The 13,035-nt window shown below is 37.2% G+C and overlaps 1 protein-coding gene across 1 annotated transcript in view; it reads left to right on the top strand.

Annotated features, from left to right (window-relative positions):
• Positions 1-13,035, top strand: part of barc (RRM1_TatSF1_like and RRM2_TatSF1_like domain-containing protein barc) — a 96,815-nt gene that overhangs the window by 75,849 nt on the left and 7,931 nt on the right. Inside the window, exon 7 of the mRNA XM_081760337.1 lies at positions 2,208-2,344. Within this exon, the coding sequence (XP_081616463.1) occupies positions 2,208-2,344 (137 nt within the window). The remainder of the gene's footprint in view (positions 1-2,207; positions 2,345-13,035) is intronic.

Raw genomic sequence — 13,035 nt, 5'->3', positions numbered from 1 at the left:
GTAAATTTCTGCCGGTTTTACCTTTTGAGCGTCCAGAAATCGAATATTATTTCACTCTTTACCTCACGGTCGGCGGGATTTTTAATCACGCAGTTCATTATGATCACCCCAACTGCACAAGGACGACTTCTTGCAACCTTCACTCATAGCGTTATGAGCACAGCTGTTACGGGAACTAATTGACCCTGAAAAGAGAAAGAAGAGTAAGCTGCACTAGTGGTCTTTTGCTTGAATACATTAACCACCTGCCTTAGTGAACTGAAGGCAGAAAAGTACAACATGGGAATTCTAAAGCTCGTGAACAAATGTTTAAATGAAGATATGATTATGTAGAGAAGTAAAGGAAGCTTCAGGTATGTAACAGAATTGTTTTTATCCAATAAATATTGTTTTTCATTTTGTATAACTACGAGGGCAGGGTGAAAAGTTCTCGGCCTGACCCAGAGATGGCACCCCAATCAGCAAACTTTTATTGTTCTTGCCGAGGGGCGCTTTTCAGTTGTTCGTATAACAAGTGTCAACTTATTCTCTCAAGTAGTTTGTGTGCAGGCATTGTTGCAGCTAGATGTCTTGCGTGTTAGTTGTGAAAATGGATAAACTTGAATATCGTGCGGTAATCAAATTTTTCGTTTTGGATGGATTAATCCCTACGGAAATACATCCGAAGTTGACAGAAGTTTACGGGGACTCTGCTCCTTCCATGTCGACCTTTAAAAAGTAAGCAGCTGAATTTAAACATGGTCGCACATCCCTCGAAGATGGCCCACGTGAAGGAAGGCCGAAAACCGCAACCATACATACTGGAAACAATCGAAAAAGTGCGTGATATCGTGTTGGACAACAGGCGAGTGAAGGTGAGTGAGATAGCTGAGAGTGTGGGGATATCGGAGGAACGGGTGCGAAACATCTTGCACAAAGAACTAGGGATGCGAAAGCTCTGCGCAAGATGGGTGCCGCATTCGCTAACTGCCGACCAAAAGCAAATGCGAAAATGATTTTCGCAGCAATCTTTGGACCGATTCAAAAGAGATCCGACCGATTTTGTGCGGCGGTTTGTGACAATGGATGAGACATGGGTTCACCACTACACGCCCAGAAATGAAACAGCAGTCCAAGCAGTGAGTGGAAGCCGGTGCAGCGCCGAAGAAAGCAAAGACGATCGTATCGGCCGGAAAGATCATGGCCAGTGTGTTTTGGGATGCGAAAGGGATCCTGTTAATTGATTACCTTGTAAAAGGGAGAACAATTACAGGCAAATATTACTCCAACCTTTCTGACCAGCTGGATGACAAAATTCGCGAGAAGAGGCCTGCCTTGAAGAAGAAGAAAATCATCGTTCACCATGACAACGCACCTGTGCACAAGGGTGCATTGGCGATGGAAAAACTGCAGGATTTGGGGTACGATTTGCTCGCCCATCCCCCATATTCTCCTGATTTGGCACCATCGGACTTCTGTCTGTTCCCAAACTTGAAAAACTTTCTTTCTGGGAAGCGCTTCACATCGAATAAAGAAGTTGAGAGGGTCGTGGATGACTATTCTCACAGCCTTCCAGACTCTCACTTCCGGGAAAGATTACTGATGTTGGAGAAACGCTGGACCAAGTGTATTTAAGTTATGGGAGATTATGTCGAAAAATAAAATCATTTTTAAACTGAAATTCGCAGTCTTTCATTATCAGGCCGAGAACTTTTCACCCCGCCCTTGTAAACGGTTTCATTTTGTGGATGACCCTCGTAGTTGCTTATCTCTCAACTGCAACGCATATATCAAAATTCAAGAGATAAGATTCCTACTGTGCCTTAAAAATAAGAAGGGGTCTGCAACTCTGAAGTAATTGGGAAGTATTGAACTAAATTATTATTATAGAAAGTATGATTTTTACTATATTAATTCTTTCTGTAACACACAAAGTTAATGAAACTGAATTCAGCTGCTTCTTTCTAAACGTACTCATGACAGAATATGTTGGCTTTGGTTTCAGAGCTTTAAAAAAAATGCTTGTTATTACACCAGCTAAGTTTATCCAAACTCCAAAAGTCTTTTCCATCGAAACTATTTTTTTTATTTTCTCCAGCTGCTTTTGCGATCCACAATTTATCAGCAGTGTTTAGCAGAATCCAAGGAAAATTCGTGCATTGGTGGTTTTCGAAATATTTATTGATGGGTGATACGTATGAAACAGCAACAACAATTGTATTTTGCAGAGACATCCGGAAGGAGTGGCCCAAATAACATTCCGAGAAGCAGCGGAAGCTGATCAGTGTGTACAACTCTTGAATGGAAGATGGTTTGGGAAGAGAAAAATCACTGCTGAAACGTGGGATGGAAAGACAAAATTCAAGTAAGCATTCTGTTATTATGCCAAGATATTTAACAGTAAATTCTAAAGATAGTAAAAGATTTTATTATTATTATTATTATTATGGTTAACATTGAATACATATAAAGTTCTTATGTGATTTTAAAACCAGCCTTCTGGAACCGGTAAAATTGAACTCGATCTTGGAAATATGGGAGTTCCAGGTCCCCCTTCTATTTCTACCGAAGACTTGGGTTCGATTCCCGATGGGAGTTCATGTGGTTTGGATTAATGATGGGCACAAAAACCAGTTTTTCGGTTTTTAGGAAAACCGAAACCGGGTTTTGAAAATTTTCAAAAAACGGCTTTTCACCGAAACCAGTTACGGTTTTCTCCAAAAACCGGTTCGGTTTTTCATCTAGACCAGTTTCGGTTTTATCTAAAACCGGTTCGGTTTTTCGCCGGATCTGGTTTCGGTTTTCTTCAAAGCCGGCTCCAGAAAAAGTGAATATAATATTTAAATAGGGAATTCTTAATCACACTAACAAAAATAAGCTCGTTTTTTTCAAAATTGGCTCTATTTCTGACCAGAATAGTGTTTCGTTGTTGTCCGGAAACCGATTCCGTTTCCACAGAAATAGTTTTGTGTCTTTTCCAAAAGTTTTCACCGGAGAAAACCGAAATTTTGGTTTTTCGGATTTCGTTTTTTCTAGAATCCGGTTTTCGTTTTTTTTTTAAAAACCGGTTTTGCCCATCCCTAGTTTGGATCCCAAGCTAAGCTGTAGATCCATACCTCATACAGCCTTTGTGCTGAAAGGCACGTTGAACTTCAAAGTAATAAATCGTTTCAGACCCATATCTAAGTTTAAAGATTCGATCACGTGCCCGTTTCCTTATATGGCTAATATAATTGAAACACACTACACATTATTCTTTTGTTGGTCTTCAACAGGGTCCTAGCAAAAGAGAGCGAAGCACCAAAGACATCCCACTATTACTTTGAAATAATACTGGTAATATTATTGTTCTATTTGTTTATTTTTGTATACAGAATAAGATGAAATATTAGTAGTTTGGCTCTTAAATTAAAAAGATAGTCTTACTGGAATCCTACTACTTTAATATCCTAACATCTTTCCCAGTAGTTTCAACAACTGGTGTCGTCCACAATGCATCAACAATTTCTTTTATGCGAGGTCGATATATCTGACGATTTATTTCCATTTTCCTCGTTTCTACACACCATTTCCTGTTAAACTGCTTTCTTTCAGGTCCATATTCATACAATCTGACCATTTTTTCTCCTCCTCTTGTACTTTCACCTACCCTCTTCCCTACATAATCCTCATTTCTTCTCATTATGTAACGATACTACTCTAATCTTCTTTATTGTATTTCCTTCGAAATCTCAGTTTCCTTAACATTGTCTCTTATTTTTCTTTCGTGATCTTATCCTTTTTTGGTGACTCCATCTTAGCATTTTCATTTCAATTATTTCAAGTTTATTCTTTTGGACGTTGATTCCTCACATTCCGTACAACGTTGCGGGTACCATTACGAATTTGTTGGCTCATCCTTTCACTCTGATAAAGAGCACCTAATTATCTTCTTTTAATTCGTCCATTACAGCTTTCGTAATTGAGTGGCCGGTTTCAGTCCAGCAATCTCTATATACAAAAATAAAAGTGACTATGCGACTTCATATCTCTTGAACCACCCGACGAATCTCGATCAAATTTTCAACATAGATTAGGTTTGGGCCTGGGATGACTGTTATCATTTCACTTTGATGGTGCAACTTAGAGATGGGAGACATTCAAAAAGATAGAATATGACCGATATTAGTATTTAATTCATAGTTTTCGGGTCACTGAGATTAATAGTGACACTTCCGATGCCGTTTAAATCCAAATTCAACCCCATAACTTGAAGGAGGGCGAAGACATATAAAAATGATTGAAAATGACGGGTATTAGTGTCGAATCCATAGTTTTCGGAATCATTGAGATGAACAATGACACTTCCGACCCCGTTTAAATCCAAATTCAGCCCCACAACTTGAGGGAGGGTGAAGATACATATAAAAATGATCGAAAATGACCGATATTAGTGTCGAATCCGTAGTTTTCGGGTCGCTGAGACAAACAGTGACAATTCCTATGCCGATTACATCCAAATTCACCCCTTGATGTCCAAAATGATTTTTTTTTTTTTTTCATTCGCTCAGCCGCGTTACTGTCAGCCGGTGCCTTGAGCATTCAAAACCGGCGAAGTATCATCATTGCGAATGATTTCTCTTTTGGGTTTATTTATTTCATAATTTTGAAGAAGGAAAGGGAAGGGGAAAAGGACGTGAAACCAAAACAAAGGATTGGACAAAAAATAAAGATAAAACGAACAAAAAACAACAAAAAAAAAAATACTAAACTTAATGTTTGCTTAACTCTACTCTCATTTCTAGCCTTGTGAGATTTTGTGTGTTTTTTGTTTTATTGAGTTCGAGTTTGTTACGTGTGTGTTGTTTTGTATGTCGTGTGTTTTGTGTTTTCGTGTTTACCTATTGGTCATCTTCTTCTTTCTTCTTTTCTTCAGGTTTTCACTCTGTATGTTTGGTTTCTCTGGTTTCTGCCTGCATTTCTCTCCTGTGTGTTCTATTTCACATTTGCACTATTTACACTGGCTTTTCACCTTTATATTTTACCTCTTTTCACTATCCTGCACCAACACTACACTACACTCACTACAGATATTGACACTGACTGCTTTTGATGAAATCACTGACCTTCACTAACTAGTACTTACACTATGAAACACACACGCTACACTTACTTTTATCTAAATTTTCACATTTTCAAAACTTTTAATTTTCTGATGCTTCTATATAAGCGTTTCCTGTTACTTTTGCTTTGATGCTTTAGTGTTCTCAGTTGCGTATCAATGCCAGTTTCCACCCATTTGTGCTGGCTTGAGGTCCAGGGCCCACTCAGAGCACTTAGTGCAGGCCCTGGTCCGTTTTATCCTTCGGCCGGCACGCCCGGGATGGGCCGTCCTATTGGCGAGAGTTGCTGTATGTTTTATCTCTGAGACACTATCCTCGCTTCACCTCTACTCATGCACTCACGCAACATTCACTCTTGCACCGGAGTTCCTTTCCAAACCGAGAGGCTGGAGGTGCAGCACGCATTCTGGTCCTCGGCGAAAGCACGCATTCTGGTCCTCGGCGGTCCTCAGTGCTTGGATTCCAGGAGTCTTTTCTCCGGTCCGAGGACTTCTTCACACATTCTTCCACTTGCACTCATCCTTCTATTCTTCTTCTGTAAGTTTTTCGTCTTAGTTCGGAGTATTCATTTGTCAAATTTTCCAATTTTTTGCAGTCTTCCTCTACTTCTATTATTTCTTTCAGCGGTTTTTCTCTTATTTGAGTTCTTAGTTCTAAAATTTCTTCTAATAATGGACACCACATGACATGGTGCTCAGGAGTTCCTTCTTCTCCGCATTCACACGTTGGGCTGGGTCTTAACTTGATTCTGTGGAGGTGTTGTTCGTATGGTCCATGGCCTGATAGATAATGAACCAATCCATATGTTGGGTTTAAGTGGTTTATTTTTAGTCTATCGACGATGCTAGGGAAAATTCTATGTAATCTTTGCGCTCCACTGTATTCCTGCCATTCTTTATCCCATAGTTTTATTATGTTGTCGTTAATTTCTTTCTCATCTTTTAGTTCCCTGTTAAAAATTTCTCTAATTTTCCTTTTCTCTTCTTTCCTTAGCCAGTAATTTGTTGCCCTTTGCAATAACACATAGTTCATTGGTTGGATACCAAGGATTACACAGAGTGCGGTATGCGAAGTAGTGTTAAAAGCTCCAGACATTCTGATTAATAGGTTTCTTTGTGGTCTATTGATTTGATTTCTGTAGGTCTTATTTCTTAATATTCTATCAATCCAAACGCTGGATGCGTACGCCATGGTAGCTGACAGAATAGTTTCTTGGTATAGTCTTAGTATTTTTAATGGTAGCCTGTATCTGTTTCTTGCAATAGTGGTCAATTTATTCGCTACACTGTTTCCCCTTTTTACTATATATTTCAAATGTTCATCAAATTTTAGTCTATCATCTAGCGTTATGCCAAGGTATTTTATGCTTTGCACTCGTTCTACTCCTACTCCATTTAATTTTATAGTCGGATTTCTTTGTAGTTTTGTGCCGAAAATTAGATATTTGGTTTTCTTTGATGATATCCTTAATTTACTCTCCATACTCCATTCTTCAAGTGTTTCTGTTATCTTTTTAACTTTTTCTTCTAATTCCCTTCGGCTGTTTCCTGATGTTGTTATTACGACGTCATCGGCGAATGCCACTATTTTATCGACTTCTTGCTTTTTGTTTATTTTTTCCAAGCAAGGTTGTAATTCTATGTCCCATAGTAGGGGTCCTAATATTGATCCTTGCGGGCATCCTTTCTCTGTTTTAATTACTATGTCGCCCTCTTCATTGGGTATTATTATTTTTCTGTTTTCTAGATAGTTTCTTATCAAATTCAGTAAGTATGCTGGTATTTCCAATTTTTTTACATTTTCAATTAAGGATGGAAACCATAAATTATCAAATGCTCCGTCGATGTCAATGAAGAGCGCTAATACATATTTCTTTTCGTATATCTTTTCTTTGATATCGTCTAGAAGAGTATTTATGGCGTCTTCTGTTGATTTTCCTACTCTGAATCCAAATTGTAGTTTGTCTTCAGTTACGTTTCTGTATTTTTGAATTCTGTTTAATATTACTCTCTCAAAAATTTTTGATATATTTTTTAATAAGCATATAGGTCTATATGAGTTTATTTCTGATGGATCCCTTTCTGGTCCTTTTGAGAGAATAATTAATTTTGATGCTTTCCACGGCTCTGGAATTTCTTGTTTCTTTATTAGTAAATTGAAAAGCTTCGTTAGGTAGGGGACCCATAAATCTTTAGTCTTCTTGTATATTTCGTTTTTGATGCCATCTATACCCGGAGATTTCTTGTTTTTAAGTTTTCTAAAAATCTTTTCTATTTCTTCCTTAGTGACTTTGTCCGATTCTGGTACAGTTCCTGTATGTTGTTCACCCATTTTGTTTCTTAGTACTGTGTTTCTTTCTGTGTCGTTATTGTTTTCATCTCTGGGAAAAAATTTGTTCGCTAAAACTTTTAGAGTTTCTTCTCTGTTTGAGGTGTATGATCCTTTTATTTTCTTGACTGTATTTAATACTAATGGGTTTATTTTTTGTGTTATGAGTTTGTATGGAACACCCCATGGATCTATTTCAATATTTTTCTTGAGGTAAAGATCCCAACTTCTTTTCTTAGCCTCTAATATCGCTTCCTTATATTTATTCTTTGCGTTTCTATATTTTTCTAATCTTCTTTCCTTTAGTATTGGGTTATAAGTTGCTTGATAACTTTTCCGGGCTGACGTTGCAAGTCTTTTTAATCTTTGTAGTTTAGGTGTCCAAAAGTCTTCATATACTTGTCTTTCTTGACTTTCCGGAGTAGCCTCTTTTAAAGCTTTTTTTGTTGCTTGTTCAATTTCGTTGATTATTTCGGTCAAGTTTTCATCTTTATTTATTTGGGGTAGATTTAATTTGTTCTTGAAAGTAATCCAATTTGTCTTGGCTATATTAAATTTTTTTTGTTCTTTTCCATTTTTCTCAATTTTCATATCAAATAGTATTATTTCGTGGTCGCTGAGAGTGAGTTTATCTCCAATCTGCCAATTTTCAATCCTACTTGTTATTTCAAATGTTCCGCATGTCACATCAATATGAGAGCTGCCTCTATTCCCTACAAAAGTTGGTCTGTTTCCTATGTTTGAGATTACAAGTCCGTTTTGCATTACAAAATCTTCAACTATTTCTCTATCATCTGTTTCCGGGGCACCCCATAAGATTGATTTTGCATTTGTATCGGCAAGGATTAATATTTCCGTATTATTCCTCTGCCATATTATCTCTTGAATTTTGTCTATGAAGTCACGTGTTTCTAAGCTGTATTGGAAATACGCATTTATTAGCCAGAATTTCATGTTTCCACACTTAACTTCAGCTGTTGTTATCCAATTGTTACTATATTGGGTTAGTTTAAGTACTTCAATTTCTCTATTCATGAAAACTATAGCTGTTTTAGATTCCTGTCCTCCGTACATTATTTTTGAGCTTGCTGGAAAGGTTGTTAATTTCCCTTTTAGTAAATATGGTTCTTGTATTGCTACGATATCAATCTTTTGGATTTCTATTAGTCTTCTAAGTTCCATTGTGGCTATTTTACTTCCTTGTGCGTTATTTTGCATAATTTTCAAATACTTCTGATTTTTATCCATATCTCGTATATATGTAGGCATCCGTTCCTGATTTCGTTGGGTCGAAGTATACTCTACCATGCGCACGCACCAGTTGTTTGTAAACATTTTCTAGCGTCCAGTATATCCCTCGTCTCTCAAAAACCTCATCCACTAGATCAAGTAATTCCCATCCGTTTGCTGGGAGATCATAAATTCGCAGTTCAATTCTATCGGCTTCCTCCAAGGTTGGAAATGTTATAGTTCTTCCATTTATATGAATATCTCTTACTATCTGTCTTAATGCAGTCATTAGGATTTGTTTTTCTTCCAATTTTGCTAGCCTATACATATTGTTTATATTTTCGTATAATTGTACATTATTTATTAAAATTTCTTCATTTGATGGTTTTACTGGAGTATTTTCTGTACTTGAAACTTCCGGATCTTGGATTTGTTGTATATGTTCTTCTTGAATTGGGAAAAGATATTTTTCTTCACCGTGGACAAATGATTTATTAATGTTAGGAGTCTGTTGCATACATTTATAATTCTCTTCGTTATATTTCTTTTTCCTATTCTTTTTTCTATTTTCTAGAAGTGTTTCTAGTTCTCCTTTTTCCTTGTCGTTTTTTGTTAACTTCCCCATTTCGTTTTCTTCATTTTTTATTTTCGATTTTTCATTTTCTTTTGTATCATATGTTTGTGTTTCTTTATCTCTCTTTTTTTTAAGTAGCTGTCTTTTTCTTTCTAGGAAATTTTCCAATCTTTGTTTGTCCCTACGTTTCTTACTTGGGCTTTTTCTCTTTGTATTTACTAATTCTTTCTTTTTACTCTCCATAGTTTATTTTAGAAATTATCCTTTCTCTGGCTACTTTGTATGAGACACATTCTTCCGTTTGTGGGTTTTGACATACTTTGTGTCTTAGTTTACATGGTATACATATCTTTTTTCCTTTGTCTTCACATTCGTCGCTTTTATGTTGCAATGAGCCACAATATCTGCATCTCACTTTTTCCTTATTGTCGCAATATTTCGTAACGTGACCGAATTCTTGGCAAATAAAACATTGAGGTACGACCAGGAAATCTTTTATTCTATGTGCCTCATAATCGATGTAGACTTTTTCTTTTTCCACTAACAGTTTCCTTATCTTCGGTTCAACTTCTATCACCAAGTGGCATCGTTTTTCTTGTTTCTTTCCTGCTCGAAACCTTGCTTTACTCTTTTTGGCTTCTTCCATCTCGTTTTCATCAAAATTCTGTTCGATAAAAGCTTGGAGTAGTTCTTCATCCTTTAATTCAGACGGTACCCCATATATGATCATCAGCGGGTTTTTCTTCTTAGTTTCTTTGCACTTGAAGTTTTTCCTTATTTCTTCTTTAGCCATTATTTTCCTAATGTCTTCTTTCGTTGCGGTTTCAAGTACTACCATATCTCTGGTAGTTCTTAAACCAGTTATCTTTAATTTCTCTTTTCGTGGATCAATAGCCCCTGTTAATCTTTCCGCTGTTTGCTTTGATGTCTCTCCTTGATTCGGTTTTATTATCAATGCCGGTTTTGTTTTTGCTTGCATTTCCTGTATCTTCAGTTCTTTTTCAGTAGGTTTTCTTTTTTTAATTACGTCTGTCCATAGTTGTTGTTTGTCATCGGTTTCCGTTTTTTCTGTTCTTTCATGCCTTTCTTCAATCTTTTTGGTTAGCGTTTGTATTTCATGTATAACTATGTCTGTGTCGGTCTTCTGCTTTTCTGTTAATTCTTCGATTTTATCCCTATATATGTTTCTTTGTTCTTCCCATGATATCTCTGCTCGTCCGAAAGCTTGTTGTGTATTTATTAGTTCTTCTTTTTTTTTCTTCAAGCTTTTTTGTTAGGTATTTATGTTCATCTTCTAATTTATTTAACTTCCTTGTTTTTTCTTGTAGTTGCTTTTTTAGTTCATTTCTGTTTTCTGTGAGTTCTTGAATTTCTGTTTCCAGTCTTTTATACTGCCTGTCTCTGTCATTCTTAATTTCTGCTTTTTCCTGTTTTAGCTCCTCTATTTCCTTTTCTAATTTCACGTTTATTTGCCGTAACTCTTCCATTTGTTTTTTCTCTTCAATGCGGCTACCTTTCTGGCCTGACATTATTTCCATTTCTGTTATTAGTTTTTCTTTCTGGAGGTTGTCATATTTCTCCTGAAGTGTACTATTAATTTTCTCCATTTGGCCTAGTTGCCCTAAAAGCTGTGCCCTGTCCTTAACCCATACTATGGCCCTCTTTTTGAGTTTCTCAAGGTGGGATCTTCCTATCTTTTTCCAATCTAAGAGATTTTCTATGTAATTCATTTCTTGCTCTAATTGCCCCATTGTGTCGAATCCTGTATCTTCCAAGGTGTTTTTCTTAGTTGATTGTTCGGATGTTGAGGATTCTTCTCTCGCTATTTTTCTTTGTTCTGTTTCTTCCGCCCTAGATTGACGTACTGTAGGATTTATTGGTGACTGGTCTCTAGCTGGCGTCCCTGGGGGGGAAGATACATCGCCATTTTTTCCCGATTACGCGTTTATGTTTAAGTTTAAATCACTAAAATTATAAATACTATTACACTTAGAGTTTATTCCGATAGGCAAAAGTTTTTAGTTTATGGGCCGATTTGCACAAAACCCTGTAGGGACACTTTTGGACACCCTTCCCGATCGGTGGGATCCGAGGGGGGTAAGGTTCCTGGGGAGGGGGGTCCCCGATATTCTTTCGAAAATGGGGTCAAAAGTCAAGACCTATCCCATTTTCGGTCGAATATAGTTCAGAAAGGGGGGGGGGAGAGAGGACATGGGAAGGAAGGAGGGGTTCAGGTCCCTGGTCCTTTCGGTCCGGGTGCCATAGTGTCCCAAAATTAGCTTAGAAGCCCATATTATACCACTTCATGCACGAGAAAAAAGTTAGGTCCAGGATAGTGAAAAGAAAAGTTTAAAGGTAATATTATTTCCCAAGCAGGAAATACTGTACTTACAGTTTTCTTTGCTTCTTGTATCACTCAATTTTCTTGTTCATTCACTCACACCGAATGCTGATCTTGCATTTATTACTTTTTAGAATTGTTTTTCCTTCATTCTCAGCCACAATGTTAATAAACGGGAGAATTTTTAGGTATTTTTTTTTATTTTCTTCGCAACCGTTTGTTCGATTTTGGTGCGGTTTTCTTTGTCTTATTCGTGAGACTTTCCCGAATCGATCGGTACCTTTCACGACCCGGAAAACACACTTTTTCCCCACTTTCTTGAACTACGCTTCGGAGCACAAAAAACACACGTTTTCAATCCAATCTCAAGTCCAGGAATCCCAAGTCCAAAATGAAATGTATTCTCCCCGTGCGAAGAATGGGTATTCTGCTAGTATTTAGAGCTCATTCGTGGCTAAGCGGTTAGCGTACGCTCCTTTGGCGCGGGAGACCCGGGTTCGATTCCCGGCGGGAGTTCATGTTCGGATTCCACGTTAATAAGTAGGTCCATGTCTCATATAACCTCGCTGCTGAACGGGACGTTAAACTCAAAATCAACTCAACTCAACTCTGCTAGTATTTAGTAAAAATTCTTGCTGGTGTATTGAAGTTCTAAATAAAAATACAAGTAAAGAATGTTATCCGTTATTCTCGCATATAACCAGTTTATTTGGGCCTTTTAGTTTTGCCTTTCCGTTGTTGATAATAATGGATGCTTCTCATCAAAAATTTTCAGTTCAATGTTGAATATTCTGTAGCCTGAGGGGACGTGAGGAGCGAACAGCGGAGCGCAAGCTACTGACAGAAATAAACTACATTTTTTTTTCAAGTTTATCGTCCCATAATTATACACCAAAGCTAAGCGAGACAGTGGTGATAAGACAGATGATAATTGTGGAATAATGAAAGTAGAAGGAAACAGGAAATCCCCAAGAAAAGCCACACACACACGGTGTTTAAAATCCACAGATCCCACCGCGAAGCTCCACTTGCCAGAGATGATCACTCTGCCACCGAGCTGCTGCGCCACTTATTTATTATAAGATTTAACCAAGAAGTAATGAAAGCCATCGTTGTTTGGTAGCCTTTATGGTACAGTCCTCAGAGAAAAGGTCGATTGGGTTATAAGTTCTAAACCAGGATATTTGCTTTCAGGGCTCATAGCGACTCACTTTTTTTTTTTTTTTTTTTTAACTAAAAGTTATTTTTTTTCAAGTTGGTCACTAAAAGTTACTTTTTTTTTCAAATTTGTCACTAAAAGTTACTTTTTTGGGAGGTAAAGTGACTTTTTCGTGTGATTTATGTTTTGCATTGGCAGTTTTCTAAGAAAAATATAAAAACAAATGAAAAAAGGCAGAAATTTGTTACTCATTACTCTTCTGAAAGCTTCAGAACTTGCTCCTACATGTGAAACAGTCATCTTTATTCTAACTTCAGCTTTT

This window comes from Thermobia domestica, chromosome 5 (assembly GCF_964235325.1).
Source record: "Thermobia domestica chromosome 5, izTheDome1.hap1.1, whole genome shotgun sequence".
Classification (NCBI taxonomy): Eukaryota; Metazoa; Arthropoda; class Insecta; order Zygentoma; family Lepismatidae; genus Thermobia; species Thermobia domestica.
The sequence above is the reverse complement of the archived record's forward strand: the minus strand, read 5'-3'. Positions and strand labels throughout refer to the sequence as shown.